At 36.2% G+C, this 16,900-nt stretch overlaps 1 protein-coding gene across 1 annotated transcript in view; it reads right to left on the bottom strand.

The window, feature by feature from the left end:
* LOC119787189 (collagen alpha-1(XI) chain-like) overlaps positions 1 to 12,951 on the bottom strand; it is a 112,973-nt gene extending 100,022 nt beyond the window's left edge. The window contains exons 1-2 of the mRNA XM_038290859.1: positions 12,580 to 12,951; positions 666 to 830 (exon numbers count right to left, since the gene is read on the bottom strand). Of these exons, the coding sequence (XP_038146787.1) occupies positions 666 to 830; positions 12,580 to 12,676 (262 nt within the window). The 5' untranslated portion in view covers positions 12,677 to 12,951. The remainder of the gene's footprint in view (positions 1 to 665; positions 831 to 12,579) is intronic.
* Between the last annotated feature and the right edge of the window lie 3,949 nt (positions 12,952 to 16,900).

Below are 16,900 nucleotides of genomic sequence, written 5' to 3'. Positions count from 1 at the left end.
TCGCTTCAAGAATGGTAGTTTTCTTTCTGTTCATATAGAAAATTCATACAGAAGTTGGCCACTCTTGTTCAGTCTGGTCGGTTTTTCCAGTTGAACAGAAGCGATCCATTCCTATGTCACTATAACCTTTCTAAAGGCGACACTGGAAACTAAGTGACTAAATGTATCAACTGGGCTTCATTAAATCGATTCAGTTTATTTATATAGCACCAATTCACAACACATGTCATCTCAAGGCACTTTACAGTTCAACCAGATCATGCAGTCAATTGGTTCAAAGTTTTATATCTAAGGAAAACCAGTTGATTGCATCGACTCATTGACTCTGATGCAATCCCTCACACTTTAAAGAGATCCATTGATTTTTAAACTTTATTTGGATTCTTTATATAACTTTTTTTCAGTTTATCTGTTCATTCTTGGAGTTATAAAATAAAAATGTAGTTAATTTACTTTATAGGAATCAAGATTTTTCTTCCCTCTAAATATTATGGTTGGAATCCCTTAATATCTATTTCTGAAAAAATAAAATGAAAAAATATAACATGCATATTTCTTTTTGATTATATAGTACAGTTTAGTTATGTATCAATGTTCATTAGGAATTGCAGATAGTTTTGTGAAATAACTGCCCATTGAAGAGAGATGAGGTTGTCTTTACAAACCTGGGAAGAGCTGTTTGGTTGGAGCACTAATCTGAGCATTTTTTGCCACTCTGTAAGCCACGTCTGGTTTGGATCCTTTCCGGATGGTGCAGAACCCTGGTGTTTTTCGGATTCCTTCAGGAGAACTCTGGAAGTCTAGTGCTTTTAGTACATCGACAGGTTCAGCTGAGGAGAAAAAAAATAAAAGATGAAAAATTATAAAATATAAATAACACTTTAGAATCAAATGTTATCACTTTAGTGTTAACTCCTATAAACAAAAATACTTGCACAGTTGTGCAGTTGAAAATAAAGATTCTTTACACCTGTTTAACATGTATATACATTTATCTACTTACCAAAGCTAGCAATTATATTCCTTTCACATAACAATTTCATAGCACTTGGTGTTTCTTCCTCAAAACTCTGTCTCAGGAATTACATATTGAACATTACTGTGTTCAAACATTAAACAAAAAATAACTTCTAGAAAATTCTGCTAAAATTTTTGGTAAATTCTTTTTTTTTTTTTTTTTGTGCACCTTAAGTTATAGACAAGGCTTTTGTTTGCATTATTATCATTACCATATAGATGTGTTAAAAAAGATTACTTTTTTTTCTTAACAATTATAGTACTAAATATATACATAGCAACCAACTAACAGGATAAAGCTGGGTTTTAAAGAAATTCTAAACTTTAATGCTCCATAGCATTAATATAATCAAAACCATCATTGTGTATAAAAAGGATCTAAAAAAGTTTTACACTAAATGTTTAAAGTTTTAATGTCAGTAGGTAGAAACAGAGAGTGACAAAATGAACAACAGACTTTAACATTATAGACATAATATGGGCTTGTTCTCCTCTAATACATGGCACATGGGGCAATTTAAACTGGACAAAAGTCAAGTTAAAATAGTAATAAGCAAATTCCAATAAAGTTAAGGCATAAACGATGGAAAATGGAATAATAAATCTAATTTTTACTGTGCACTCTTAATACAGCATTTGCAATACATAATCACACCTGGCAAGTTCATGATACATCAGCATTTGCACCAATTATTCCCATAGCCTATTCAAGCACTGCTTGAACAATCTGTGAGCACATCCTTTTTTATTTATGAGCAGCGCTGGTAAGCAGTAAAAATACGTAGTAGCAACCAGTCTAACTGGCCCCCTGCCTAACCTCAGCTGTTATCCCCTGAAGCTAAATGGTCTCAGTATGCATGTGGTGATGAAACTAGCTGCTTCTGATCACCAGGACTTCAGAATAAGGAGAACACAGAGGGGTGGGTTTTACAGGCTTCTAAACACTCCTTTACACTCTCTTAATGCACTTTCCGCTCAGTGGACCTAGGTCAAACAACTTTGTAATCGTAAACACTGGATGTGGAGTTATAATGTACCATGCAGCTGTCTAATTCTTGGGAAAAATGTATTCAGGACTTATGAACGGCTAGGAATGACTGGAGAAACAGTTTTCATTAATCTGAGTGCTGAAGGTTTGGAGATAGATTTTCTTAAAAAAAACTGAGCAAGTTTGTATTGAAAGCTTTTGATTTAACAGTTCGGATTCTTTTCTCTCCATGCGTCCTGATTACATGTCAGAATATCTCTGTAGAAATTGCAGTAACAGGGTTTCCGTGTGCGACATGATTCCCTTTATGAGTTATATAAGTATACAATTTTCTAGCTTTTTAAAGTATCAACACTGTTGCATCTTGGATTAAACAAAATACCATTTTCCATACTCTTGTTTAAGTGTGGGTAAGCTGTGGCGGTCAGGGTATACCAAGGTTTTAAAAAGTAATAGTTATAAAACCACTACAATTTTCCATCATTTGAAGTTTGAAGAGCTTTTAATGAGATTCTGTAGAGAGGGACAAAGTGTTCAAAGTCCTCTACACTGCTCGTCGGATTATTTTAAGTGTATGGTACTGTTTCTCTGAATAGGAGAAATGGCAAATTTGGCTGAAATATTTATAGCGTAATGAACACAAAGATGCATGAAGTGAAAACTGAAAGAGCACCACCATTATTGTGTTTAAAAACTACAGTTGGTGAGCTAAAAAGCCACATTTCTGTTAAGCAGAGACTGCAAGATAGCTGAGCAATCTATTAAAAAATGTATTGTCAATTGCATTGAGGATCTAAAATCAGCTTGTTATACTATTGGTATTATTATAAATAAATTAACTACAAAGCGTATCATACTGTGCAAAATAAGCATACTGAAAACTACCACTCATTATACCGGTGTTTCATTCTGTTTAATTAATCTCATTGTCAAATTTAAAACCACGATAAATAACGCACACAGCATTGTTGTTTTAGGACGGAAAAAAACAAGCAACAGTTGATCTGTGTTATAAAAAAGCATTTAGCTTTCATCTATGGCAAAACTTTTATCTAATACCCTACTGGTAAAAAGTAGCACAAGAAATAACACTTACTGATTGCCTCCAGGTGAGTCCCTGATTATTGGAAACTCTTTTTGGTAAAGTAGAAAGATGGGCGAATGATAACACCCTTTCTTTATTGAGATCAATAGAGGAGGACAAGAATGGATTTCTTTTTTTTGTAGAGTTTGTCATTATTTGCTTTTTAGGTTGCACAACAAGTCACGTCAAACAAAAAAGCCACTTTCAGAAAAACACATTTTCAGAAGGATTTATTTTAAACATGCCAGCATATGTTAAAACATAAAAAAATACAAGATTTCCAAGTGATGATACCTTGTAATGTTTCAAAACTAGGTTCCTTCCAATTTGAAAGTTGCATTTAGTTAAACTGTTATTAAATTGCAAGCTCAATTCATTGCCCAGAGTTTTTCTGTTCTTCTCCTGTCTTCTCCTAAAGCCTTTGTTGACCAAATGTAATTTTTTTCAATTGCAGCATTGTTAAGTAATATAAGTATGTTGCTGAATGTATTTTACACATTTCTATAAAATATATATAGATTATTGATTATATTCTCCTATCCTCACCTCATGAAATATACATTTTTCACAGACAAAGACCGCTACCAGTAGGCAAAATAATGTATTGAGTTTAGTGGCATGCAATAAGCCAGTTTCAGGAAAACAAATCTAATTTAACAAATCCAAAACAAATCTAGATATCAATATGTAAATTAACTTCACGTTAGACCAAACATTGATCCTCTCCACATTCTTATGACAGTTTAAAATAAGATTTTTAAAGTTCTATAAGAATTTAAAATCTTAATTATAAATGACCAGGGTTAAAAGTTAAAGGTGCTGTAAAGACAAGGCCACGGGATTATTATTTTTTTTTTTTTATTGACAGAGCTGCTGTAAAAATTACAAACCTATTTTTCCCATGTTGAAACAGCAGAGGACAAATTCTGCCTCTGGTGAAACATTTATTTATACAACTACATGACCATGCCCTGGAATTTTGAAAGTTTTGGTCACACACACACACACACACACACACACACACACACACACACACACACACACACACACACACACACACACACACACACACACACACACACACACACACACACACACAATTAATTTTAAATTATTGGGTGTGACCAAATTTTCCACCCTTGCAATGCATAATTACATTCCTCTCCTCTCACTCTCACTTCCTTGCAGCCATGTACTTTTTGTATTGCACTGCTACAGCTGGTTTTATAACAAAACCTAAATCACCCCTTTTCTAGGAAACTTATCATCAGCTACAGTGAGATAAAGAAGGACTGAGGAACCTTGACAGAGTATGTTTTAATGTGCTGAGATAAAAACAGTGGCTTTGGTATTATTGAAGCATGTCTGCCTGAGGCTTTTATTAGTCTGGATTACACAATAAACACCCATAGGTTAAAGATAATTTCCACTCTGCTGACAGAACTATGGATAATTTCTTTTGAGTTATAACTTTGCAAACTTTGTTGTGTTGTATAGAAACGCGTGCAGGAGTATCCACACCCTCTCAACTTTTCTAAAATGGTTTGCCAGCATGAACTGAAAGAAAAATAGCACAATAGTTCAACTTTGGTTTGTGAACAATAAACAGATTCTCTATTGAATTTAGGTATGGATTTTGACTTGGCTCATCTAATGTAAAAATGTTTGGCTCTAGAACATACACTATATTGCCAAAAGTATTTGCTCACCTGCCTTGACTCACATATGAGCTTAAGTGACATCCCGTTCCTAATCCATAGGGTTCAATATGACGTCGGTCCACCCTTTGCAGCTAGAACAGCTTCAACTCTTCTGGGAAGGCTGTCCACAAGGTTTAGGAGTGTGTTTATGGGAATTTTTGACCATTCTTCCAGAAGCGCATTTGTGAGGTCGCACACTGATGTTGGACGAGAAGGCCTGGCTCTCAGTCTCCGCTCTAATTCATCCCAAAGGTGTTCTATCGGGTTGAGGTCAGGACTCTGTGCAGGCCAGTCAAGTTCATCCACACCAGACTCTGTCATCCATGTCTTTATGGACCTTGCTTTGTGCACTCGTGCACAGTCATGTTGGAAGAGGAAGGGGCCAGCTCCAAACTGTTCCCACAAAGTTGGGAGCATGGAATTGTCCAAAATGTCTTGGTATGCTGAAGCATTCAGAGTTCCTTTCACTGGAACTAAGGGGCCAAGCCCAGCTCCTGAAAAACAACCCCACACCATAATCCCCCCTCCACCAAACTTTACACTTGGCACAATGCAGTCAGACAAGTACCGTTCTCCTGGCAACCGCCAAACCCAGACCCGTCCATCAGATTGCCAGATGGAGAAGCGCGATTCGTCACTCCAGAGAACGCGTCTCCACTGCTCTAGAGTCCAGTGGCGGCGTGCTTTACACCACCGCATCCGACGCTTTGCATTGCACTTGGTGATGTATGGCTTGGATGCAGCTGCTCGACCATGGAAACCCATTCCATGAAGCTCTCTGCGCACTGTTCTTGAGCTAATCTGAAGGCCACATGAAGTTTGGAGGTCTGTAGTGATTGACTCTGCAGAAAGTTGGCGACCTCTTCGCACTATGCGCGTCAGCATCCGCTGACCCCGCTCCGTCAGTTTACGTGGCCTACCACTTCGTGGCTGAGTTGCTGTCATTCCCAAACACTTCCATTTTCTTATAATACAGCTGACAGTTGACTGTGGAATATTTAGGAGCGAGGAAATTTCACGACTGGATTTGTTGCACAGGTGGCATCCTATCACAGTTCCACGCTGGAATTCACTGAGCTCCTGAGAGCGACCCATTCTTTCACAAATGTTTGTAAAAACAGTCTGCATGCCTAGGTGCTTGAATTTATACACCTGTGGCCATGGAAGTGATTGGAACACCTGATTCCAATAATTTGGATGGGTGAGCAAATACTTTTGGCAATATAGTGTACATTTGTTGCATTACTAGAACTTTTCAACTCAGTAAAAAGCTTTCCTGCCTGGTTCTCCTTTTTTTAGCTTAATCTGATCTCAACTCAGAGAAAGCAAACACGTTTAAATGTTTAATTTAGTTAAACAGCAAAAATGCACTTAGAACATAACAGTACAACAGTATTGGCTCAAAGAATATACTGGCTTAAGACCAGCAGAAAACCTCAACTCAAAATATTTTTTTCTCCCAGCTATTTTTTTTTCAACTATTAGAGAAACAAAAACAATGAAAAATTGTTACAGCTGTGTCTAGACAAGACTTGACTCATTTGGTTTTTAACTGGATCAAGAAGCAGGATGTGTCTTTTTCAAGGGTCCACCAGTAATAAACAAGGTTCTGACTAGTCATACTGAAATTCCAGAACAACATGACCTCTGCAGAAAGATCAGTCTCCATTTTCCCCTCAAAAGGCTGAGATTAACTGGTTTAGTGTAATAAAGAAATGCATGTGTATGTGCACATTCCTACTTCTCAGATTTATTAAAAGGTCCCATCCTTCTAACAGATATCTTTCATTCTTGCTTTTAGATTTGACTCACTTGTAAAAAATAAGAAGAATGTTTTTTTTTTATTATAATGAAATAAGTAGATTCAATAAAGGACATAAACAGCACCTGTATAGCAAGATTTAAAACAGCTACAAATGATGCCCCAATACTAAGAAATTCAGTTTAAGAGAAAGATTGTCAATTATTGTAAAATCAAAATCAGAATACTACCCTTTAGTTGGTGGTTATGATGTGAATTTTCCAAAAAGAGACATAATAAATAAGTTCAATAAATATAATAATATAATATGATATATGTACTGTGACTTTAAAAATGTATATACTACTAGCTTACACTGGTTGCATACAAAGGCTTTCCAATTTATTTTAAATGATAGTGTCCTATTGGCAGGTTGCTCAGTGATGCAGTGGGTAGCACTGCTGCCTTGCAACAAGAAGGTTCCGGGTTTGATTCCCGACCTGGGGGCTTTCTGCATGGAGTTTCCATGTCCTCCCTGTACATGTTTGGGTTCTCTCCAGGTACTCCAGCTTCCTCCCACAGTCCAAAAACATGAGTATTAGGTAAATTGGCTTCTCTAAATTCTCCTTAGGGTATACCATGCCTTTTGCCCGTAGACAGCTGGAGATAGGCAGCAGCAACCCTTGCAACCTCAGCTGGGATAAATTGTGACAGAAAATGGATGGATGTCCTATTGGCTTATTAGATACTTTATTTATGTGTTTTACACTTTGTGGCTGCTTTTTTAACTTATTTAATTTCTGGAAGCGCACATCCCTGGACAGATATATGACTGAAGTGCCATGGTGTGGTCTTAGTAAAAGCTGTTCATGTTTTAAAAAAGATGATTATGCAAACAAGAGTGGGAAAAAATTTCTCTGATGTGATGTGAATGACTAATTACCAGTTATCTCAAGCATTTGATGGCAGTCGACGAACCAGTTTATAATATCAGTATCAGATCAATATCAGATAATATAAGTCATTTTTCTTTGACATAAAATCATGTTTATTATATAAAAAAAGCTAAAAATCTTTAAGTGGGTAAATAAGTTTATAGCCCAGTAGTATTGTAAAATACTATTCCTTAAGCTGTAATACAATAAAACTATTCCAATACTATTTTTATTATTTAAGACTTGTTGAAATTTCTAAAAAAAAATGACTCCAGTTACTGTGGAAAAGAAAGGCAGGAAGTGCTGATTGTGCAGTTCCTATTTGCTTTTAGACACCAGGAGCAGAAGTGATGGGTGGTGCTAAGAAATCCACATGCTGAAGCCATTATAGTGCTGGCACCACTCCCTTTACCTCCTAACTAAAACATACATACTAACTAAAAAAAAAAATCCCTATTGCTTCTTCCACAGTGAATAAAAGCTTGAGCTTTGATCCAAACTTCTATAAGTTCAAAAGATCAAATGAAGCAGTCCAGATCTGTAATGGGAGAGCCAGGGAGGAGTGCCTACTATATACCAACCCGTTTCTCTCTAGCTTCTATTAGAAATACAGCTGAGCAATAAAGCAGTCTATCTTTCCCTTTGATTTCAGTTAAATTAAAATGAACTTAATTAGTCTGAAAGGATCTCCTTAAGTGGCACAAAGAGTGAACAGTTTAATAGGCTATACAATTATTTAAACAGCGAGAGAATAAAAAGACAAACTCGAAGCATTAAACGCCAGGTTTGAAAACTCTCACAAAATGCCTCATAAAAAGGAAAATAGTCTGTGGCTCTTCTGAAAATAGTCCCAAATTCTGAGCTACTGGTTCTTGAAAAAAGACTGCTTGGACTGAAGGTCTCTTTGTGAGTTTTAGAATGCCTTTCTACGTTACTGCATACCTCAAGGCCTCATATATTCCAGATGTGCTGAATTGGCCGAGAACCCAGCCTCCCAGTCCTCCCCAACACACACACACACACCAGCACACACACTACAATCACCCTTCCAGACTCTCCAGCCACTTTTCCTTCCATAGTCATTGCTCCACTGAATCCCCATTGAAAAAGGGCAATATCCCAAAACTATTATAGACCCCCAAAATGAGTAGGCACTGCTTTTTAAGTTTTCAGCCTCCAAGGAGGTGAAGTCAATATGCATTTCTCTCAACACATCCAGAAAAAAAAGAGATAATCCTTCCAGCCAAAAAGGAAATAAAACATATTCTAATGATAAGGATGGAAAGCCACATGACAGAGCAGACAGTTCTCTCATGGTGAAGGTACTAAAGAAGTCTCTCCACAGTCTCGTCTTAATGGTAATTTGTCAGTCTCAGATTTTAATGACACTGCTGCCAAGAACCTATGATATACCATGTGCTATTTTCACAAGTCATCTCTATGTAACGTGAAACATGTGTTGACATGATAAAAACCTGTTTGTACACCATAAAACACAAATTTATCTCAACTGCAAAAAAAAAAAACCCATACACATGATATCTGTTTACCCATCTCAATTGTACAGTTTGATGTTTAGGGTTAGCTTTGATTTAATTTCAAACTTGTGACATTCTAACTTCATGTCTCTGCGGCTCTGTGGTTATGCAGCAGCATCTCAGGATATCTCATCTGTCTTTTTTATGTCACTACAATCCACAGAGTGTTGGCAATATAGTTAGCAATTAAAGAATGCTGGAAAGACTATAAATGTTTGCTGGCACATCATGCAATTATGGCCAGCTTGAATATTTGACAATATGCAGACATATGGAAAAATTAGCAAGTGCTGCACTGCGGACCTTGCTTTTAAGGTCCTATTACTTAACGCTTTGTGATAAGCATATGTGTTAAAAATATTATCCCTTCTATAATATTCATTTCGTTCACACAATTATTTATATCGACCTTGATGCAAGTGGTAACTGATACATATGTACAGGTTTAAAAATCAAATGTGTCAATTCTGATACAAATGTTTTGGAAACTTGAACTACTTTATCAATGTTCGGTCACATCTTACACCTGTTGCATCATGCAAATATATGGTTTGCATATTCTTAATGAAAAGACGTGAGAAAAATAAAAGTTCTTAGTTATGAGAGCTACAAGACTACATATAAAATGTACCAATTCTTGTACAAAAAACAGGTCAAATCACACAATGCTTCATAAAAAATGTTTAGTTTCAAAAAATCCCTAATGTTCTTCTAACTAGTTCTTGTATCAGGCCTAAACTTTTTAATCATATAATACTCAATGCATGTTTTTTGAGATGAATATTTCTTAGAAAGGCATACTTCTTTGTTAGAGAGGCTTACCTTTATGTAATACTTGCATCAAAAGTTATACTGCCTTTCCTAATGTCTTTAAGGGGCGAGGCCTTTAACATCGGCCATCTGTTTAACAAAGTCCGCCCTGCAACCAGAGGGTTGTCGGATCAAGCCCTGGCTTCAGTGTCATTGTGTCCTTGGGCAAGACACTTCACCTGCATTGCCTGGTGGTCAGAGGTGACCCCAGTGTACAGCAGCCTCACTTATGTGAGTCAAATGGCAGCTGTAGCTACAATGCAGCTTGCCACCATCAGTGTGTGAGTGTGTGCATGAATGGGTGAATGACTGAATTTAGTGTAAAGTGCTTTGGTAAAGTCCTCTGACTTGAAAAGGGGCTATATAAGTACAGGCCATTTACCATAAAAGTGAAACAGATATATCAGCTATGATACAGACATTTCAAAGGTCCCTACCTCTTAAGTTAATTATCTCCTAAAACCAGCTGTGTTCAGCTGAAAACATATATTTTTCATTTATTAATACATCCAAACTGCATTGTAAAAAATATATATACAGTTGGTTGGTTGGTTACATGACTACACAGTTCTATTGTGTAAAATATGATACAAAAATGTGTAATATAATCGCAATTCGACAAAATTCCATTTTCAAATCTCATAGGCACTCAATTTCAATAACATTACATTTAAGAGTAAGACCCTATATTTCTCATTATAAGCCTTTAGGTGGGGGTAATACACTTAAGGAGGGTTTTCTGCCACACACAAAGGTAGACAGAGAGTTGCAGCTAGCACGCATGCAAGTAGAAGTGAGAACTTTTTCACATGAAGATTACAGTAAAGTCCTGCAACAATGGACTCTGGAAAGCATGCTTTCAAGGTCACAAAAAAACTGAAACCCTGGGGTGAAACATCTACAGTACAAGCAAAGGAAAATCTAAGTAAAATTGCGATTGCAATGGGTTAAAATAGTTGCAATTCTGATTTTTAGCAAAATCGATGAGCTGTAGTTCAAACCAGAAAAAAACACAAGGGTGCGCTCTCCACATAGTGAGATTTTGGTCCGCCTCCGTAATTTACATAATTCGCGGAAGAGGGTTACATACCCCCTCCTGGCGGTCGATACTTGCATCTCTATCTCATCAAAAAGAACGATTTCAAAAATCACTGACTTACCTGCAGGGTGTCAGTATGCATTGCTGCTTTTGTAACATTTTATCTATCATATAAAAGGCGACAAAACAACAAAACAATGATAAACAAATCATGGCAAACTGCCAATGTTAGTTACTACAAATAGATAAATGAGCATACACAGAATTCATGTTCTTCTGTTTGCCCTTGCAAAAAAAAAAGAAAAGGGGAATGAAAAGGTGTCCAAGAATTGAAGAAAATTTTTCACAAGGATGTTTATTTCCAATAACAGGTTAGGACTAATTTAATCTGACATTAAAGGGCTAATTGTTTAAAAAATAAATAAATAAATAAATCCAAATGGATGAACACAAATTAAATGATATTTTTTTATATTTCAACTTTCTTGCTATAATGAAAAGTATTCCTATTTGTATATAAACAGACTCGAAAAAGATACTCAACAATACGTCTATCACTATGATTTCACAAAGGAAAGAATGTGTGACCCTATGTGTTCTTAAAAGCGAAGAAAATACTCCAGACTTTTCCCCCATCCTTTTTTTCCATCAACGCCCCTTCTTGGACTCAGTGGGAGCCGAAATAATGTGGAAAGATGGTGATCTCTCAAGCCAAAAAATAAATTTCACTCAAAAAATCCCACTCTCGTGCCCAGGTATTATATAAATTTAGAAAAAAAAATCACTACCTGTATGTTTAAGGTTAGATTCTCTAGTGCATCTGCTTGTAAAAACTTTCATTTTGTAATATCAAAAAAGAATAGTAAATAAATATGAAAACTTTTCAATTTGAATCACTTAGTGAAGCAGTGATCCATTCAGGTAAACCTTTAGAAAAAACAAACATAAAAAAAAAAAGAAAAAAAGGTTTCAATAATTATTTTAGGTCAAACTAAGTTACCATATGTTGTGAGGAACTCAAACTGTCTTCCAAGTGATGAGAAAACAGATTGTCAAATATGACCTAATTTAATGAGCAACTTCATCGCTGTGCTGTTTACTTTAACTAATACTTTTATTGCTGATCAAAGCATGATGGCTGTAACATCCAGTATTGTTCTTTTTTTTATTATTTAATTGTCTTGGCAGTGAATGCATTTGGAACTTTTATCATTTTTCACAATAAATGTCATACTTTGAAGAATATCATCTTCAACTCCAGTCATTAATTTTTCTCTAAAGCACCTCAAATAGCGGGATTGAGGCAGTAAAATAAAATTCCCTTTCTTTGTCTTGCCTCAGAATACAAATCTAGAATATCTCTTCTCAAACCACACATTTATAAAATAGACCTATATTATTGATGGTCTTAACAAAAGTCCTTTACTGCAGCACAGGTTAACCTCTCACCCTCTGAATCTTTCAAAAGTCACATGATGTACCCCAGATACACCTAAAAATAATCTCTATGAGAGACCTACAAACTAAAATCTAATGAAAGGTAAGGTATGATAATGTTAGATTCTCAGCAACAGGTAATCTTTTCATGGTAATAAAAAGGAATAAAAGTTGGTATGCAGCTCCTTTCTATCACAGACTTCATTGGCCCCAGCTGCCAAGTTTGGGCTGGGTGCCAGATCATCTTCAGATTTTGGACCAGATACATTTAACAATAAACCTTCTCTTACCTGCTCTGACAATTTGGAGAATTAGAATGAAGGTGCCCACAGTGACTAATAGACGCCTTTTCGTTTTCCACCTGATGGTCCATCTTTCCATCTCCATGGTGAGCGCCCGCGCTGCTGTAGAAAAAAACAAAAACGGGCGACTTGATTTAAAAAGTTCGACCCCCTCAAAATCCACTGACAATGTGTTTTTTTCTGCTAAAGCGCCATGTGTGAAAGTGTATATATATATTTATCTCTGAGTCAAACTGGGCCCCTAAGATCCTATCCCCCTAAGCCCAGATCTCAGAGTGATGGTGAAGAGGTCTCATGGAAAAGGGGGAGAAAAAAAAGGAAAAAAAGCTCAAGATACTTTAGAGAGCTGCGGCGTGAGGAGGCAGGACAAACACCGGAACACTACCCGATCCCACTGTGACAGACTTAGACTTTAAAAGGAAATTCGCAGATCATCAAATCAGGAGTTGCGGACCTAATTGTTTGGCCCGCCTCCCTGCGCGCTCCAAGCAAAGGAAACAGCATCAACCGGCGCATCGCTGCATCCAGATGCTTTACGCACAGCCGACCCAAGGCTATACAGGGCTCAGGGGGGTATGAAGGAAAAGCAGCAGAGCGCTGAGACAAAAGGAAAGGGCTGGCAAACTTGCCATTTTTAATTATGCACCAAATAATGCTGCATATATTTTTATTCTTTCAATATTTTTTAGTTCTGTACCTACTGTTCACAAGCAGCAATTACTGTATATCACTGAAGCCACTAAGGAAGATATACAAGGGCGTAACTATCGGTAAGCAGAGGGTGCATTTGCTTATGGGGCCCCCATCCCTCTTAGGGGCCCCGTTACTGGCCCATGGTTGGCCCCCTATGCAATTGTGGTCTAAGAGAGCTCTTTCCAGATGTAATGGTGTGAAAAATTCCTTTTAAACCCACCTGTTATTGGGTAGAGTGACCAGACCTTATTTTTACCCCAACACATGGCAGATTTGCCACACCAATAGCAAAGTAGACAGTTGTACTTTTAATTACTATGTTAATAATAACTATGTATAGTTCATTAGATGGTTGGTAAAAATAAAAAATACACTAATATGTTTCAAACCGCAATAAAGATCTTCAAAAGTACGATGTATTTGAGTATTTTATTTTTTACAATACGACTTGGAATTATGGGTAATCCAGAGCGGGATGGGGTGTTGTACTTCATATGGAGCGCACCCAGATAGTTGCTTACGGGCGCCATTGAATTGGACAGTATAGATCTTTAAAAGGAGGCTAATTTTATTACATTATGTCAGTTCATAACATGATAATGGTAATATTGTTGATTAACTCTGAAAAATCTATCATTGTTTTCACTTAAACTTTTAATTTAGTGCAAAAATGCTAAAACTTCTTAAATGCAAAGGCACCTTTTCTTTTCTTTAAAAAAATGGTTGAAAAGGAATTACTATGAGAAATGTTATGTGCTATACAAAAGTAGTTTCTTTATTATCATCTAATAAATAAAATACTTACTGCATGTGTATAATTATATATCTAAAACACCATTTTTGACTCTTTTAAAGATAGGAGATGTTTCAGCATTTTTCATATTGTATTAATTGCTTAGGTGGTCCCTTAATAAATAATCTAAACTTACTTAAGATCAGTGGAAGATATGAAAGGCTATTTTACCAAAGCTTCTGTGAGAAGGGCTGACTTTTTTCCATTGCCAGCAGTAGTTCATGGTTTGATAATGATTATTCCTGATAGATGGGTAAAATGAATAATAAAAGCACAGACTGTAGCCATAGAGGTCTGCACTTTATTTTTGTTATCAGATTTCACAATTGCCAATGGTTTTGAGAAAGCAAGGAAGTACAAAAAAACAAACAAATTTTAGAAAATAGTTAAAAGTTACCCTTGTGTCAAGCATTCCAGCCTTCATTCTTCTTTGTCTCCTAAATATTTTTGGCCTCCTTGCTTTTGATTTTACACAGTGTACTGATCTTGGGCTGAGTCTTGCATTTGAGTCCTCATTTTGAGTACCACTCGCCAAAAAGAAAAAACTGACACTAAACTTTTTAGTCTCTAAATGGACAAGTGCTGGAAAAACTAACACTGCACATCCCCCTTAAACATTGTCTGCAAGTTAGAAAATGGGGGTAGCTGTATCATGTTGCACAGATGCTTCGTTTTGTTTTTCTAAGCAGGAATAACAAGGTGGACATAGTAATGGGAGGAGGGATTTAGTTACATACAGGACTGAATCCAGTGTTCAGACATTCAGCCAGTGAATTGATGAATAACTAAATGATGTGTTCAGAATAAAACTGACAAGCCTTAATTTTGTTTTTGCTCAGTAGTGGTTCAGCACTGATTTTAGGTTCCTTTGGTAGATTGCTAAGCAAATTTGTTTTATCTTGAATTTTTCAAATTTTTTTGGTGCACCATGTCAGGAATTCTTGTTGAGAATAAAGCTAAATAAATAAATATTGGTTAAATTTAAGGTTTCATGGAACAGCAGAGGAGGAAACTGGACAAAGCAAAATGGATACTTTTCCTTCTCTAAACAGCCTTGCCCAGTCAGCAGGACATTATGCATTGACAGATGTGCAGCTTGTTGTACAGTGTACAATTTTCAAAGAAGGTTGGGTTTAAAGTTGTCCTCTTTGTAGCTGGAATCATATGATTACAACTGGTGCATATACTACCAATGTGTGCCAAAATGACATTCTGTAATTATTCTATAATAAGCCAATAGTCTTTGCATGGGTCAGACAGGGGCAGCTTTGAAAATAAATGCAGCCTGGCTGATTTGTTTTTATGTTTTTAAAGAAAGCCTTTTAATCAAAGCTTTGAAATTTCAAACAGAAACCTTTTTATTGCCATCCAAAACCATTAAGCTGGCTCTGCTATCAAAGGATCTTGAGTTTAAATGAGGAAATTAAAGTCTCCTAAACAAATGCATGGTAATATAACACAGTAATGTGATATGTATGAAGTATTTTTAAAGGTGAACAAAAAATATTAATAAATTTTTTCTCTTTTTTTACACAATAACTGTAAAGATATAGAATACATGAGATTGGTTATAGAGAAATCTTTAGACATGATAAAAGCCCATGTCTACTTTAGTTTTTGTTGATCAGATGTTAGTTTTAAGTGAAATTTATAAAAGGTTTTTGAAAACACTTACAAGAATATAATAATAATAATAATTACCTATAATAATTACCTATAATATTCCTTCCATAAGGAATTTTGTCTACTATATCAACATAATATTTTATATTATGTGACAAGTTCCAACTATATACAGTAGCACGAAATAAGTCACTTTTGTTTGGAAAGTATGCTGTTTGTTTAACTGTGAAATATATATCTGTATACTATTGAGATTTAAGCAGTACTAGCAACTAGGATTATTCATAATAATGAAAAATTGAGTTATACATTTTTTTTTATTAATTATCATTTTGCTTCTTTTGTGTGGTACTAAATCGGATCATATCTAAGCTTTTTAAGTTTCTGTCATCCATGAAAAACAGCAGATCCAACAGTGCTGATATTCCTCCTTTACACATTATCAATACAAACATACCACACCAGACTGGTAATGAAATTCATGCCAACAGATGCGCTGAGTGTATAAATGGTAAATGGTAAATGGCATGTACTTATATAATAATAATAATAATAATCAATCCAATTTGTACCGCACTTTTCATTAACAAAAATCTCAAAGTGCTACACAGTGCAAATAAAATCAAAGATAAAAATCAACATCATAAAAATCATGTGGAGGCAGAATAGGCTTGCTTAAATAAAAAAGTCTTCAAGCCTCTTTTAAAATCAATCAGTGGTTGTGGAGCTCTCAAATGATCTGGGAGAGAGTTCCAGAGACGGGGGGCAGCGACAGCGAAAGCCCGATCTCCCATGGACCTTAATCTGGAGCGAGGAAGGTGAAGGAAGTTGCAGTCTTGGGATCGAAGAGATCTGGTGGATGAATGTGGAGTGAGAAGGTCCTTCAGATAATCCGGTGAGGATCCGTTTAAACACTGATGGGTTATGAGCGCGATTTTGTATTGAATTATGCAGGTGATGGGAAGCCAGTGAAGGTCATGCAGAATAGGTGTAATATGGGCAGATTTGTGGGCCCTCAAGAGAATATATAGCGCCTTTATTCAAGTTAGGAGACTTGACCAAAGCGCTTTACACTACATTCATTCACCCATTCACACACACACTAATGGTGGCAAGCTACATTGTAACCACAGCTGCCCTGGGGCTCACTGACAGAAGCGGGGCTGCAGTACACTGGCGCCACCAGGCCCTCTGACCACC

The sequence above is a fragment of the Cyprinodon tularosa genome, unplaced genomic scaffold, assembly GCF_016077235.1.
Source record: "Cyprinodon tularosa strain WSP-4 unplaced genomic scaffold, ASM1607723v1 ctg29, whole genome shotgun sequence".
NCBI classification, from domain to species: Eukaryota; Metazoa; Chordata; class Actinopteri; order Cyprinodontiformes; family Cyprinodontidae; genus Cyprinodon; species Cyprinodon tularosa.
Note: the sequence above shows the minus strand (reverse complement) of the source record. Positions and strands in the feature narration are given on the sequence as shown.